Source organism: Urocampus carinirostris, chromosome 8 (assembly GCF_059441175.1).
Source record: "Urocampus carinirostris isolate Australia breed hairy pipefish chromosome 8, RoL_Ucar_1.0, whole genome shotgun sequence".
Lineage (NCBI taxonomy): Eukaryota > Metazoa > Chordata > Actinopteri > Syngnathiformes > Syngnathidae > Urocampus > Urocampus carinirostris.
In genome coordinates, this window is record NC_142356.1 from 4026541 (window position 1) to 4042992 (window position 16452).

The 16452-nt window shown below is 42.5% G+C and overlaps 1 protein-coding gene across 2 annotated transcripts in view; it reads left to right on the forward strand.

Annotated features, from left to right (window-relative positions):
• ndst3 (N-deacetylase/N-sulfotransferase (heparan glucosaminyl) 3) overlaps positions 1-16452 on the forward strand; it is a 123489-nt gene that overhangs the window by 79847 nt on the left and 27190 nt on the right. For both annotated transcript variants that reach the window (XM_088341388.1, XM_088341389.1), the window contains exon 6: positions 2205-2333. In XM_088341388.1, coding sequence (XP_088197514.1) covers positions 2205-2333 — 129 coding nt within the window. The remainder of the gene's footprint in view (positions 1-2204; positions 2334-16452) is intronic.

Genomic DNA, 16452 nt, shown 5'->3' on the forward strand with positions numbered 1-16452 from the left:
GGAGTCAGCGTTTTGGGGACAAGGTGCGTCTCGGAGACTGAAAGATGAAGGCTGCTCCAATTAATACGCATTAAATATACAAATGGAGTGAGTTGGAGCGTGACTCTGTGTCTAATGAGGCCACCTTCTCTCCCTAAATAATAAAGAAAGGCTCCGGTATGCAAGATTGGAGGGAAACCCAATTGATTCGGATGCCCGTGTCCTTGTTTGACCTCCCTGATTGCTAGCACTGTCCTTAACAGTGTTCACACGGACAAAAACAAAGCAAACTATAACAGTCGAGTTGGATTTCATATTCATTTTCTCCTTTTTCAGGACAAATAAGTCAACAATAAACCCTAGTTCCTGGATTATAAGTCTCTTTGGAGTCTGACCAGTTAAAAAGGAAAGAAACATATTTAAGTCGCACTTTTGGGGACACATGTTTGCTAAAAACACCAAAAATATACACGTCGTCCTAGAAGGCAATCTAAAATTAAAATAAAATCGAGAACACAGTATTCTGACGTATGTACATGCATATCTTAGACACACTCATAAACTTTAGTTATTGATGTAACATATAAAGGGATTTCCAAATTCTGAAACATACCAAATGTGGGAAAATAGTATGTGTTGTTTGCATAATATCTATCTATCTATCTAGACATCTATTTATACATCTATCTATATCTATCTATCTATCTATCTAGACATCTATCTATCTATCTAGACATCTATCTATCTATCTATCTAGACATCTATCTATCTATCTATCTAGACATCCATCTATCTATCTATCTAACTAGACATCTATCTATCTATCTATCTATCTATCTATCTAACTAGACATCCATCTATCTATCTATCTATCTAACTAGACATCTATCTAGACATCTATCTATACATCTATCTATCTATATCTATCTGTGTCTCTGTCTCTCTATCTATTTATCGAGACATCAATTGAGACATCTACCTATCCATCTCTATCGAGAGAGAGAGAGAGAGAGAGAGAGAGAGAGAGAGAGAGAGAGAGAGAGAGAGAGAGAGAGAGAGAGAGAGAGAGAGAGAGAGAGAGAGAGAGAGAGAGAGAGAGAGAGAGAGAGAGAGAGAGAGAGAGAGAGAGAGAGAGAGAGAGAGAGAGAGAGAACTCTAGCAAGCCAGTCCCCCGATGGTTTACATGTTAACGAGTTTAAGTTTTTGAGTGTTTGAAGCCAGGTTTTGGTAATTTTTTGTGGAGAATGCTTAGGCGTTGTGTCGCAGGTGGGTGCAGCAATGGTACAACAAATGGCGAGCAGCAAAAATGGGGCGAACTGGTAAAAATAACACACAGGCAGGCTAGCCGGCTGCTAAGAATGGCTAACCGGGACGATAGACAGGAAAACATGCAGTAAGCAGACAGAATAATAGAGAGCCAACGACAAAAAAATTACCAGCAACAAACATGAACCCAGCTGAGAGAAAAAAACAATGAGCACGGAAGGCAAGCCAGCTAGCGATAGCTCTCGGTGCTAACCTAGGCCAAACTATATGGTAAGCCTTAGGGAGGCCGCGCACTAACTGGGAGCTATCTGGACAATTTAATATTAATTACAAAACACGCGGCGAAAAACAAAGTGGGAAAAGACACATGCACATACTTAAGAGGAAAAGAATTCCTGTTCACCACGATATGTGATTTTCAAGACAAAGTTATGTTTTGGTGAGGCAGACCCAAGCACAGGCACGCAAATGGTAAATGGTCTGCATTTATCCAGCCCTTTTCAAGTCACTATACAATGTGCTTCACACTAACCCATTCACACACACACACTCACACACCAAAAGCGGCGTCAGCCTTGCAATGCCTAAGGACACTTTGACTTTGAACAAGGCGAATGACAAGAGTGTTTTTTTCGGCAAAGGGAAATAATAAAAGGCATTCACCACATTGGGAGAGGGGGGAGTAAAGGAGTAACAAAAAAACACTGTCCGGAAACACTAATAAAGTTAAGGAAGTTCAGAATAGATCTTCGACAAGTATCCCCAGGCAGGAGATCGGGGCAAACCCTAATCCGACATCTTTTGCTTACGACACAGTCCTTAAATATTGGATTCTGTTTCGACTCAGGTGCCAGTGATGACGAACAGGTGTGGGTCCTTCGACTTTGCTCGCCTTTTGGCGCCCTCTGGAGGACGGCTGTATGCTAGATCCTGACAAAAGTCTTTCTTTTCCGTTGCAGGTCCTACCTCGACAAACATGCGGCTTGTTCACGCACACCATCTACTACAAGGAATATCCCGGCGGGCCCAAAGAACTGGACAAAAGCATACGAGGGGGAGAGTTGTTCCTCACCGTACTTCTCAACCCGGTGAGTCGAAGTTAAAATGCGTACTGTGAGCCTGAAAGGCTTTACCCTATCGCGAATATTGGGCTAGATTTATAATTTGAATGAATAGTTGATGGATTACCGCAAATACTGGACTAGTCAAGTCATTTTTATTTGTGACGCCCTTAATCACAAAGAGTCTCAAAGGGCTGCACAGGTTATTACACAGACTATTATGACACCATCCCCTGATCTTGAACCAACATGAGGGCAGGGAAAAACTCAAAAACCTCAACATGAGGAAAATGAAGAAACTAGACTACAAACCACACCTGATTAAAAAAATGCGTACAACAGAACTCTATTTTGTCTTTGTACTAGCTGCAGAACGTCAATGCCATCTTGCCCCCGCAGAATTGACGCAGTTTTCAGCTGCGTTGTTGTCAGTCCTGCCCCGAGTTGTTTACATCAAATTTTTTCAGGCCATTCAAGATGGCGTGTACAAACACAGGCACATATTTACTACTGCACCGAAAGAAAACGTGAAAGAGTTCTTTGTCGAATAAAATGTGAAAACAATTTTTCTAGACAACAGGGCAACAATACTGCAGATAATAGTGCCAAATTGCAACACAGAGGTGTCTTTTGGTGGTATTGGCATTGCTGGTTGCAATAATGGACCAAACTGCATTCGCTTGTCGGCGTTCCTTGAGGATTAAAGGAAGCTTCAGGCCCCTAACATTGATGTTAATGATACAGAAAAAGAAGTGTAGCTTTTTTGATAGACAAGTTCTACTCCTGTTCATTTCAGATGTAAACATTGAGAAGATTTGTGAGTGAAAATGTTAAAAAATCGCGAGTAGGTTGTAAATTTTGAAGTCAGTACTGTCGAAACCCCAATATTGCCACTGTTACTTATTATATGAATAATGTTGGCAAAAACATGGAAGTTTTCTTCTTGAAGGGCGTCATAAATGTTTCCAGGCATTGCCCCAGTGTTTTGTAGCTTGTTATTTTTTACTATTTTTATTTCACTCATTTTATTTTTCTGTATACATTTTTTGCTTTATTTGTCTCTTTTTTCTGTCCCTTTCTCTTCTTCTTTGTCTCTCTATTTCTTCTCTCTTTCTCTGTCTTTCTCTGTCTCTCTTTTCTCTCTCTGTCTTATTCTCTCCCCCTTCTCTTCCCTCTTTCACTTTTTTCTTTCGATATCTTTTGTTCTCTCTCTTTTTCTCTTTCTCTCTTTTCCTTTAGTCTGTCTGTCACTTTGTCTTTCTTTCTTTTTTTTATTATTTTCTTTCTTATTTTCTTTCTTTGTTTCTGTCTCTTTTTTTTCTTTCTTTTATTCTTTTTTCTTCCTTTCCTTCTTTCTTTCTTTCTTTAGCTTTAGCTTTTTCTTTCTTTTTTTTCTTTTTTATTTCTTTCTTTCTCTCTATTTCTCTTTCTCTATCTTTATCTCTCCCTCCTTCTTTCTCTCTTTCTTTATTTCTGACTTTCTGTCTTTCTTTCCTTCTATCTCTCTTTCTTTTTTCTTTCTTATCTACGCGTCAAACCCCTGTGAGTTTTGTTCCTAGCACGTGACCTCCAAGCTTAAGTTTTTCCTCCCTTACCACTTATCTGGAACTCCCTTTTTTTAAAGTCTAATCTTTCAGCTTTGCCCGTACGTGTTTTCTTTTCATGTTGTGGCCACCGAGGCCCCCTCGCTGCGAAGTCTTGTTTGTCTTTCCGACCCTAAATCAGGTCTCACCACGGGGTCTCCCGCTTTTCGACTCTCGCACAAAACAAATCATCTCGACACGAACTGCTGCGTGTGTCACTTTAATTTGCTTCTTCTTTGACTTGAGCCGCACGATCAGTTTGTCGTCGGTGTGCCGACAATGTCGAGTGCGCTCGTTCGAAGTCCACTAATAAGGCAAGCTTGAGGGAAAAATAATCCACGAATAATGAAATGGTTCTTTTCAAGAATTAGCTTTTTTAAAATCCTGTTAGGCTCAAACAATAACAGTGGAAAGTTGGTGTGACTCAGCTTGTTATAAAATTGACCTTTCGAAACATACAATCCACTCCAGTCCTGTAGGTGGCAGTATTTGTCGTTTAGAAGCGATTAATAGCACACAATTAAAACAGATATGATTTAATGGGGGGCAGCACGGCGGCGCAGTGGTTAGCGCGTGTGCGGCACAGTTCTAAGGTCTTGGAAACCTCCTGTGTGGGTTCAAATCCAGCTACCGGACTTACTGTGCAGAGTTTGTATGTTCTCCCCGTGCTTGCGTGGGTTTCCTCCGGGCACTCCGGTTTCCTCATTCCAAAGACATGCATTTCAGGTGGATTGGCCGGTCCAAATTGTCCCTAGGTGTGAATGAGCGAGTGAGTTGTCTGTCCCCGTATGCCCTGCGATTGGCTGGCAACCAGTTCAGGGTGTCCCCTGCCCACTGCCCGATGATTGCTGGGATGGGCTCCAGCACCCCCGCGACCCTACTGAGGATAAGCGGTGCAGCTAATGAGATGAGATAATGAGATGTTTAATGGGGGCAGCACGGCGGCGCAGTGGTTTGCGCGTGTGCGGCACAGTTCTGAGGTCATGAGATCGAACCTCCTGTGTGGAGTTTGCATGTTCTCCCTGTGCTTGCGTGGGTTGCCTCCGGGCACTCTGCTTTCCTCCCACATTCCAAAGACATGCATGTCAGGTTGATTGGCCGGTCCAAATTGTCCCTAGGTGTGAATTTTCCGAGCGAGTTGTCTGTCCCTGTGTGCCCTGCGATTGGCTGGCAACCAGTTCAGAGTGTCCCCTGCCCACTACCCGATGATTGCTGGGATGGGCTCCAGCACCCCCGCGACCCTACTGAGGATAAGCGGTGTAGCTAATGAGATGAGATGAGATTTCTAGTTGATGTGGGGAAAATGCCATAAAGAGGGCCAAAAAAACTGTAAAGCGGAAGTGTGTAAACGGGGGGGAAACTTTTACACAGCACTTGGCTAATTACTGTTTTGTTCCTGTTGTTGTTATTACCGTGTATTACGGACCTCGTAACCAAAGGACACCTTTTTTCACAAAGGCAATTTACACGTGCACACATACGCTTGATGATTCACTTCCCTCTCTCGCTGCTGGGTTTCCATTTGCAAAGACAAAAGCTTTCATTAGAGTGTGTGCTTTGCAGATCAATAGCGTCGCCAGGCGCGTGCTTTTCATCCCTCCGGGCTTCCCTTTTGTGTGATGATCCACGCCTTAGTAACGTTGTCACTTCCCATCCAACCATTTTTAATCACATCGGGCCGGCGGTGACGCTTTCCAACAGCGGTGGCCAGGGTTGGGAGGGTTACCGTATTTTCCGCACTACAAGGCGCACCTAAAAGTCTTATTTTTTTTCAAAAGCTGACCATGCGCCTTATATATGAATCAATATCAAGTCGCAAAGTCTTGCAACTAATGCAACCAGCCGCCGACTCGATTTTCCCCCGTACGCGAAGTAGTCCGCGGTGTATGCTGGGATTTATATACCGGCATTTCATTGGCTAACCAATGTGTCAATCATCATTTAAATCGATCACTATTGGCTAAAGTTATCCGGAGGTAAAGGGGGCGGATCTTTTTTATCATTTACAGGCTCGCATAGGCTAAAGGGGCGAAACAAAGCCTGCAATTGGCCAAAAAAGATGAATGTGAATAGCAAGTGTGGTTGTCTATGGCATAGAGGAAACATGTTTTACCATTCTGTATTTGTAAATATTTTACTCTCCTGGATTTACTACACTCACGGATATAAGAGGACCATGGTTGCACATTATTATTGAACGCAACGACTTCGGTGAGCTACTCCAGCTATATATTTTCCCAGTATCTTGTTTCAGAGTGATATCGATGTTTCTGTGATGGGTCTTTTTTTAAATTAAACTCAATTCCAAGTGTTTATTGTCATATGCACAGTAAAGTTGCGAGTGAAAAAGAAAATAGAAACTAAGGAATGGTTGGTATTTCTTGAATCCCAAGACTTTAACCTTCCGAATGATATTTGGAACGATGCATTTGAGTGACATCGTACGGACACCGCATCCGCATGTGTCTACGACACGTATTTGCTTCTTTGCAAGCTTTGGGAATGTTAAGGGGGTAATAAGTTGGACTGAACTATCTGACTGTTTTGTCGACGTTCCCATTGTAGCGCCTTATAATCCAATGCGCCTTATGTAATGGAAGATATAGGACCAAAAACTATTTTTTGGGGGTGCGCCCCATAACCCGGTGCGCCCTATAGTGCGGAAAATACAGTACTTGAAAAATGGATTACAATACAGTTGCGAGTTACCTGTTGAGATATGTAACCAGTGACGTAATTCGAATACCATAATATTGTAGTAATGCAGTGGTTCTCAAAGAGTGGGCGGGCCCTTATGGTGGAGATTGACCTTTCAGGAAGTTTTTTTCCAAAGAATCAAGTACAATTGGGCCAGTGTTCTGGTTTGCCCGCGTCCCTGCGTCCTAGACGCATCATTTTTGCTGGGGACGCATGGTGTCAAGTCATGTGCGTCCCCGGGACGCAACTTTTTTGACACAAAATTGTCATTACCCGATTACATTATTTTTTTAAGCAAAGATTTACCGCACTCCAAACTTTTCGTTAGGCAGACCCGCCATTGTTGTTTTGGTCTCGCGGTTCAAGTTTTCGTCTGCACGCCGATCTCGGCAAACGGTCAATGTGGTGGTGCTTGTCGTCGAGGGAAGGTGAAAATCAACACAAAATTGGTCATTTCTTCAGGGCCAGTAATAAGTCGAAACTTAATGCAGAAAGTGATAACAACGGCAATAATTCTGGCACGAAAAAACGGCGGAGAAATTCTTTGGAAGATCGCGAAGGCAAGGAAAACACGTGTGTTGAAGCCAACGATTCGACGAAAGAAAATAAACTAAAGAATACTCCTAACTCTGCCAAAATGGACTCAATTATATTCCTGGTTACGCTACGAGGAGGATGATAATGGCGGCTACACATTCTGTGATGCGTGCACGCAGCAACACAACAACACCAGCTTATGAAGGTGCATCTTACCATACAATTGGACCTTGAGAAGGCATTACAACCGTGGCAGGACAGCAAACCACGAAGAATATATGAACTGGAAAATCTGAAGTGATAACTTGCTTTGTACTACCAATTAACTGTGATGATTAATGCTGAATGAAAATATAGATTAATATAATTATTTCAGCAATATTATTTTGAATAATGTGCAATATTGTTGTGAAATGAAAAATCTTGAAGTGATAACTGATTTGTATTACCAATAAACTGTGATGATTAAAAGTGAATGAATATATAGATTTATATTATATATTTGCCGCCGATTTACAATTTCAACCTCGATAGCACTACATTTTGGGGAGCCATAGATCTGTGTTGGGACCAATAGATTTTGGAGCATGCGAGTCCCTGGAACCCATCACTTTTCACAGGTAAAATGAACACTGTTGCACCTCCACTACACTAGGGAGCAATGGCGTTTTCTTTGGCAGTGTGTTGTTTAGATTTAACCTCCACGCTGTGAATATAGCACAGAGTATAAGCATTGAGTATATATTGTAGATATGAAGTGGAGCAGGCCCTCAAGTCACCCATGAAAATAATAATGAACCCAGATGAGGACAGGCGGCACGGCAGATGAGTGGTTAGCACGTCCGCGGCACAGTTCTGAGGTCGTGGGTTTGAATCCAGCTAACTGCCTTCCTGTGCGGAGTATGGATGTTTGCTCCGCGCTTACGTGGGTTATCTCTGGTTTCATCCCAAGTTCCAAAAACATACATTTCAGGTCAATTGGCCAGTCCAAATTGTCCCCTAGGTGTGAATAAACGAGTGAGTTGTCTGTGTCTGTGTGCTGGCCACCAGTTCAGGGCCCAAAATTCCCGGGAATGGCTCCTACACCCCGAGACCCTACTGAGGATAAGCAGTGCTGATAATTGATGGATTTTAGGGGGTGGTTGTTAGGACCACGAGGGGATTTCTTCTTCCAAGGGGGGTCGTGACTGAAAATAATTGAGAAGCGCTGCAGTAATTTAACTTGATTACTTTCAATTACATTACTTTTAGATTACTCCAACACCCAATATGATAATAAAGTACAGTAAAAATTATATAATTACAATTAATATTTTTTTTAACGATAATTGAACAATGCAACCTCTAAAAAGAATTGGAGTAAAAGAATATCGGGCCTAAAAAAATCCAGCCCGACCCAACTTGCGGGTATTACTGCCCAGCCCAGCCTGAGCTCGACAAAATAACTTGATTTGAGGGACCGAGCCCGAAGCTTACCCGAATTTTCATATTTTATCTGTGAGGAGGAGGGAGTCAAAGGAGATTTTCAATTTTCGCGGGTGGTCTCGGTCCCCATTAACCGCGATAACCGAGACTTCACTGTAGTCTCCATCCCTGGCGGCGGCTCACACCAGCAAATCGGATGCGCCGAGGCACGCTCGGCCAGTCTTTCCCATCGACCATCATGGAAACTGCCTCAGCCCACCCTCGCTAATCGATGATCTGACCCAGGCTGTGCAAACAGCCAATAAGGGCAAAGAAGCGTTGGATAAAAAAAAAACACGGCGTTTTAATTTTCAGGTCACGGGCAATCTGATGTAGGCGCAGGCGGACGCTTTAGCGCATATGTTAATGTTTTGCCGGCAGACCGACGTTATGTTTATGGTGCGGCGCTCGCCTACATCAGCAAAAACGTTTATCAGGGCTGACGTTTAGCGATTAGCTCTGCCGCTTTTGCTTATTAGCGAAAGACCCAAAAGTCAGCGCTATCAACTCCCACGCCTCGCTTGATCCCATTTTACGAAATTTTGCCTGTCCTCATAGCTTAACTGTTTTCTTTTTAGTTTTTTCAAGTTAGATCAAGTTTCGAACTCGATCGCTGATGAAAATGGTCGATATTCCATATGAGTAATTCTTAAGGTTTTTAAGCGAACATGTTTGATCTTATCTTTACCTCCAAATCAGGGGTGTCAAACTCATTTTAACTCGGGGGCCACACGATAGAACAAACATTAAAGAGAAAGAAATAGAGAGATAAAGAAGTTAGAAAAAGAGGGAGGGAAAAGGAGAGAGGGCGGGACAAAGAGAGAGAGGGAGAGGGAGAGGGAGAGAGCGTGAGAAACAAAAGATAAAAAGTCGTGAGAGAGGGGGAAAAGAAAGGGAGAGGAAGAACGAAATCCAAAGAGAAATAGAAAGACAGAAGGAGAGAAAAGAGAAAAGAAAGCGCGAACGGTATGAAGAGAGAAAGAGAAAAGAGAGAAAAGGGAAAAAGGAAGTTAGAGCAAAATAGGTTAAAAGACAGAGAGAAAGAGACAAAGAGCAACAAAGGAAGAGAAAAAGAGAGACACAGAGTGAAAGAGACAGAGACAGAGTGGGAGAAAAGGGGTGAAAAAGAGAGGGAGAGAGAGAGAGAGAGAAATAAATTAAAGTACAGTGTCTTTGTTCGAGGCACCTAGCTTTGGCAACATCAAGTGGACATATTTCAACAAGCAGCTTGTTTTTCTCTTGCGCTTCTCTGAGTGTTGTCTCGCGGGCCGGATTCAATCCCTTAGCGGGCCTAATCTGGCCCGCGGGCTGCCTGTTTGACACATGTGCTCTAAATAGATCTAAACAAGAAAAAAAAGATAATTTGTATTCATAATTACGTTTGTCAAGTCATGTTTGTTTGTGACGCTCTTACTCACAAGGAGTCTCAAAGGGCTGCACAGACCACAGATTATTGCAAACCACTGACTATTATGACACCATCCCCTAAGGTAAATGTAGAAACCTTGAGAAGGGGCCGCACATGAGGTAACCCCCCTTCCAGGTTGACCAGGCTGCAATGGATGTTGTAGTAACAATTAATACACATATCTATCTATCTCTCTATCTATCTCATAGTAAATTCCATTTTGCATAAAATGTAAAATTGTTTTAAAAATGGGTGTAATTTACTCCTTAAAATGCGCAAATCTAAAATAAAACGTTTTTACTTGACATTAAAAAGAGAACAGTGGATCTAAAATTTGATCAATGTGTTTAAGCCTGAAGAAAAAAAAATATGTGTGTATATATATATATATATAAATATCTCATCTCATCTCATCAGCTGCACCGCTTATCCTCAGTAGGGTCGCGGGGATGCTGGAGCCCATCCCAGCAATCATCGGGCAGTGGGCAGGGGACACCCTGGACTGGTTGCCAGCCAATCGCAGGGCACACGGGGACAGACAACTCACTCGCTCAGTCACACCTAGGGACAATTTGGACCGGCCAATTCACCTGAAATGCATGTCTTTGGAATGTGGGAGGAAACCGGAGTGGCCGGAGGAAACCCACGCAAGCACGGGGAGAACATACAAACTCCGCACAGTATGGCCGGGAGCTGGATTTGAACCCACTCAGGAGGTTCCCACGACCTCAGAACTGTGCCGCACACGCGCTAACCACTGCGCCGCCGTGCTGCCTTATATATAAATATATATATATATATATATATATATATATATATATATATATATATATATATAATACAAGAAAAATGGATAGTAATTGTTCAAAACTAAAGGTTTCTACCTCACGGATTTTGCCCATCACTTTTTTGTTTTGTTTTGTTTTTTAAAACAAACCCACTCGCATAACGAGGGCTTACTGTACTGTAAATCATACTTAAACAAGTACTAGCAGTTCTTGTGCAATTTTCCTCTAGAGCAGGGGTCGGGAACCTTTTTGACTCAAAGAGCCATAAAAGCAAAAAATATTAATTTTATTTTGGGAAAGAGCCACACCATATATTATGAGACAAATTTACAAAATTGCTAAACCCGCACCCCAGACAAAAGCTTAGCCTTCAGCACATTTATTTTTGATGATTTGATAAAAATTATGAAAGGAGAATAATGCCAGAGCCCCTGTCCCAAAATCAACAAACATAGCACTTTAAACTTGTCTCTTTCTTGCAATTACTCAAGATCGGTTTAACTCCTTTTGACCCTTTTTTTTCATACATATTGGTTTCAAAACCAGATGCAAGCAGTTATTGTGTAAAAACGTCACAACATTCTGCAAATAGGGAGCCTGATGAGCTCACTTTTGGCGCAGATGGCGTAGGGCGAGAGATGGGAGGGAGTGCTTGCGCTTTTTGCATGGCTCCACCCATCCCTCCCACTCACCCAATCAAAAGACTAAGTTCTCTTCCGGTGTTTTGGCGTATTTACAGTTCTGTGGATTCATCATAAAGTATCTGAACACTGAACATAGATTATATAGTGAACTTTTAAATAAAGGATTCTTTAGCGTTGTACAGCCAAAACGAGTTTTTTTCCCCCCTTTTTTTGTGTGACACCTTGACTGTAAATTGTAGTGAAAAACGTGCCCTATATATACTGCGAAGTAACGTTTGATACATAGCTTTGGATTGGATTTGCGTGTACCTGAATAGGATGAAGAACTCAAATTTCGAACAAGAAGGAGAAATTTTGCATGCAATCAAATTTGTCTCTGAGCCATAGATATTCATAGAAAGAGCCATATATGGCTCGCGAGCCATAGGTTCCCGACCGCTGCTCTAGAGGCAGTGTTGCGCAAACGAGCATTCATGTCAAGTTGGCAGTAACTACTAAAGAAAGTCATAAGTCAAGTCATGTTTATTTGTGACGCCCTTAATCACAAAGAGTCTCAAAGGGCTGCACAGAATACATATTTTTGCAAACCACAGACTATTATGACACCATCCCCTGATCTAAAACCGACATGAGGGCAAGGAAAAACTCAAAAACATCAACATGAGGAGAATGAAGAAACCTTGAGAAGGGACTGCACATGAGGTAATCCCTCTTTCTGGGTGACCAGGCTGCAATGGATGTTGCATTAACAAACAATAAAAATCTATCTATCTACCTTGGTCATATCCCTCAAGCGGGGTGACTGACAGCAAGACAAACACATACAATAACAAAGAAAATAAAAAGGGGAAAGATAACAAAAAAACACGCAAAAATGTTTGGACCATGGCCAACCCAAACGCCCAAACAAGTTAGGCACCTCGGCACACAAGTCGGTATCGCTTTCGTCCCTCCAGATGAAACGGGACACAAGAAAGCGGCCATGTCACTCGGGTCAGGGTGACACAACACACTCTTCTGTTCAACAGCAGGGCCCGACAGCTTTCACTGGTTTACCCCTGCCGCATCATACAGGTGCCCTGCCCATCCCTTAGAACACATCTAAACATCCCACTATGCTTTTACAACAACTCTCCACTCATTCCTGTCGCCAACAAGAGCTCTAGCTTCCACTAGATTTAGACCTCATTCCTGCAGTGGACTCCATAACACCATCCATCCACGTCAATGGCGGCCTTCCTCTTGGTCTCCTTCCATTTACTTCTGCTCTATAGATCCTCTTCAACATTCTCTCCTCATCCATCCTCTCCATGTGTCCAAACCAACCGAGTACTCTCTTATCCACATGCTTACTCAGTTCCACTACTACTCCAGTTCTGTCTCTCACAATTTCATTTCTCAATCTATCCAATCTTGTCACTCCTAGCATACTCCTCAAACACTTCATCTCAAAAACATTTTAATTTCCTTCTCAGGCTCCAAGTCTCTGCACCATTCAACACAGTCGGCACAATCACACTCTCACACAGTCCCCTCTTAACATCCATACAATAAATTAGAATTTACTTTTATTGTCATCCTTTGTAACCATGCACATAGAACGAAATGTCGATACACCTGACCCGTACAGTTAAGCTATAGCAGCCAAACAGGGCTGCCGCCATTTTAGACCCAACTTCTGTGTTGGGAGTCATTAGGTGAACCAGCAACCTCCCAGTCTCGGAGCGTGCGCCCTACCATCTAGGCTACCGAGCTGGTTAAGAATTAAACAATAAAAATAAAATATAAAATGATTATAGTATACAATAAAATAGACGATAAAATAAAAAGGATGACCAGTTTGCAACGAATGTAGCATTTACAACTAATACACTGATATTGTCAACATGAAATATAGCTCATTCATAAGCTATATAATAGAAAATGTAGAATAGAAAAGGTCAACGTACTCAATTATTTCAGCAGCCGTTTAATCACAACAGCCTGTACACATTTTCTACGTTTTTGGACACATATACCGTAAAATCCGGACTATAAGCCGCTTCTTTTCCCCCAAACGTTCAACCCTGCGGCTTATTCAGTGATGCGGCCAATTTATGTCATTTTTCTAACGGCCGCCAGCGGCGCTCGAGTTCAAGGCACATGACGCAGCTTATAAGCTAAACGCAATCGAGCAGTCCGATAAAGAAGGAAACAGAGCTACTGCACGCAAACTTTAGCTTGCGAGCGTGTTGCTAGCGTGTTTTAGAATAAGGGAGTGTAGGACGACATCTATATAGCAAAGTCTCTTTCCCATACTAAAGGAGAACAGCTTTGATGAAGTCAGTTATGGGGAGGAAGATAAGATCGATTTACCGTGGTTTCTACATGCACGGTATGTTTTTCTTAACAGACCCGTCAACTGTATTGCGAGCTTGTTGTTAGTAGCGTTTTGCTACCCTTCACAGGCACGGTTTGGGATGAAAGTTATATTATTATTAAAGCTTTAAAAACTCTCTCGGTGTATCGTCTTTCTATGTAAATATGTGTAAACACGTGTAACCATGTATAATATGTATTTGCAACTGTATATTTCTGTAATGTATTTATTTGTATTTATTTTGGACACTTATTCTGATACGTCTTGCACTGACCAATTATAAAGAAGGGGCGTAACAGACGCGGGGGATGACGGGAAGTGGGGACCGGTAAAGGTGAGTGTTTGTGGACACGGCAGACAATAGTGGATATATATTTTTCCCACCCTTACCTTTGGAAATATACACTTTTTTTCCTTGGATTACTTTTAACGGGACCCGGACTCTGCAGGTCTGCATCAAATATTAAGTACCGGTATCATTTTCCGTTGATTTGCCGGCTGTGGTTTTGAACTGTGTACTTTATGACTAGTTAAAACTGCGCATCTCGAAGCAGGTATTGGGTTACATATTTCAATGTGGGCTCACGCGGCTTATATACAGGTGCGGCTTGTGTAAGTACAAAAGCGGTTATCCTCTCAAAATGTGGTGGGTGCGGCTTATAATCAGGTGCGCTCTATAGTCCAGAATTTACGGTAATTAATTTGTAGTTAGTGCTGTAGAGTAGGGAAAACGTGGTAACAAAGGGCTGAAAAAAAAAATAACTCTGTAAAACGAAAACCTGTATCCCTGTTGCCTAATACACTGAAATCACAACCAACTATTATCTTAATATCCTTTGACAACCGTACAAGCGGAGCGTCCTGACTTTGCTCTCTCATTATTATTTTCGTCCCTAAAGTGAGTCTCATTTCCACTCCCCAATATCCTCTAACAGCTTTGGCAGCCCCACTCACACAAAACCGGCACACTCGCATCGCAGCGAGAGGACAAACAGGGAGAAATTACAAAGCGAGAGCGAAGCGCTAAAAGATAGCCAAATGGGAAGACACAGTCGCCGTCGACCGGAGCCGACAGAATAAATTGAATTGGAATCGCTCGCCGTATTGACATTCAGCTTTCGATTATCCACCGGCGAGACACGGATAGCTAAATGGGCCTGGAGTGAGAGGAGGGCAAGAGAGGAAGGGTGAGGGGATCGGGATTTTCTTTATTTTGAGTGGCAATAACAATTCAATCAAGGAGAATCGTATGCGCAACTAAGTGCTTTGTAATGGCTTGGTAAACATCCAATGGCGGACGTATAAAAGTGATTACCGTATTTTCCGCACTATAAGGCGCACCTAAAAGCCTTTATTTTTTTCAAAAACTGACCATGCGCCCTATAATACAGTGCGCCTTATATATGGATCAATATTAAGTCGCAAGGTCTTGCAACAAAGGCAAGCAGCCGCCGACTAGATTTTTGAATAGCAAATTTGGTTGTCTACGGCATAGAGCAAACATGTTTTACCATTCTCTATTTGTAAATATTTTACTCTCCTGGATTTACTACACTCACAGATATAAGAGGACCATGGTTGCACATTATTATTGAACGCAACGACTTCGGTGAGCTACTCCGGCTAGATATTTTCCCAGTATCTTGTTTCAGAGTGATCTTGATGTTTCTGTGATGGGTCTTTTTTTAAATTAAACTCAATTCCAAGTGTTTATTGTCATATGCACAGTAAAGTTGCGAGCGAAAAAGAAAATAGAAACTAAGGAATGGTTGGCATTTCTTGAATCCCAAGACTTTAACCTTCCGAATGATATTTGGAACGATGCATTTGAGTGACATCGTACGGACACCGCATCCATCCGCACGTGTCTGAGACACGTATTTGCTTCTTTGCAAGCTTTCGGAATGTTAAGGGGGTAATCAGTTGGACTGAACTATCTGACTGTTTTGTCGACGTTCCCATTGTAGCGCCTTATAATCCGGTGCGCCTTATGTATGGAAAATATAGGACCAAAAACTATTTTTTGGGGGTGCGCCCTATAACCCGGTGCGCCCTATATTGCGGAAAATACGGTACATTCGGTGGAGGGAGGGGAAAAGGAAGGGTGGAACGCAACGGTGGTGGTCGTTGATGGAGGGTCTGCCGGCTTGACCTCCTCAAGGTTGTCCATTAAATGTAGGACGAGGTCAGATGTCAGGGGGATGGTGCCGCAGCACGTGCGGATAAAACGCGCCTCTGTAAATTGCCGGAACACAATCGGGATGGGACGGATGGGGAAGGGAAATGGTGGAAAGAAAAACGAGTGAATGGATGAAATAAAACGAGAAGGAAATTATGAACGTTGTTAGTCGACTGAGGACTGGGCGGTTTGGGTGAGAAACTGATTCAAGGGTGAGTGAATTAAGTGGATGGATGCATGGATGTATGGGGTCATTGATGAATGGCTGGATGAATGGATGAATTGGTTCAGGATGGACAGGTTTATGGATGGCTGGATGTGATAGATGGATGGATGAATGGATGCGTTGGTTGATTAATGGAATGTTTCTTTGATGCAATGGCTCCTGGACGGAAGGGTTTATGGATGGCTGGATACATTGGCTCCTTGATTAATGGAATGTTTCCTTGATGCAATGGTTCCTTGGATGAATGGGTTTCTGGATGGG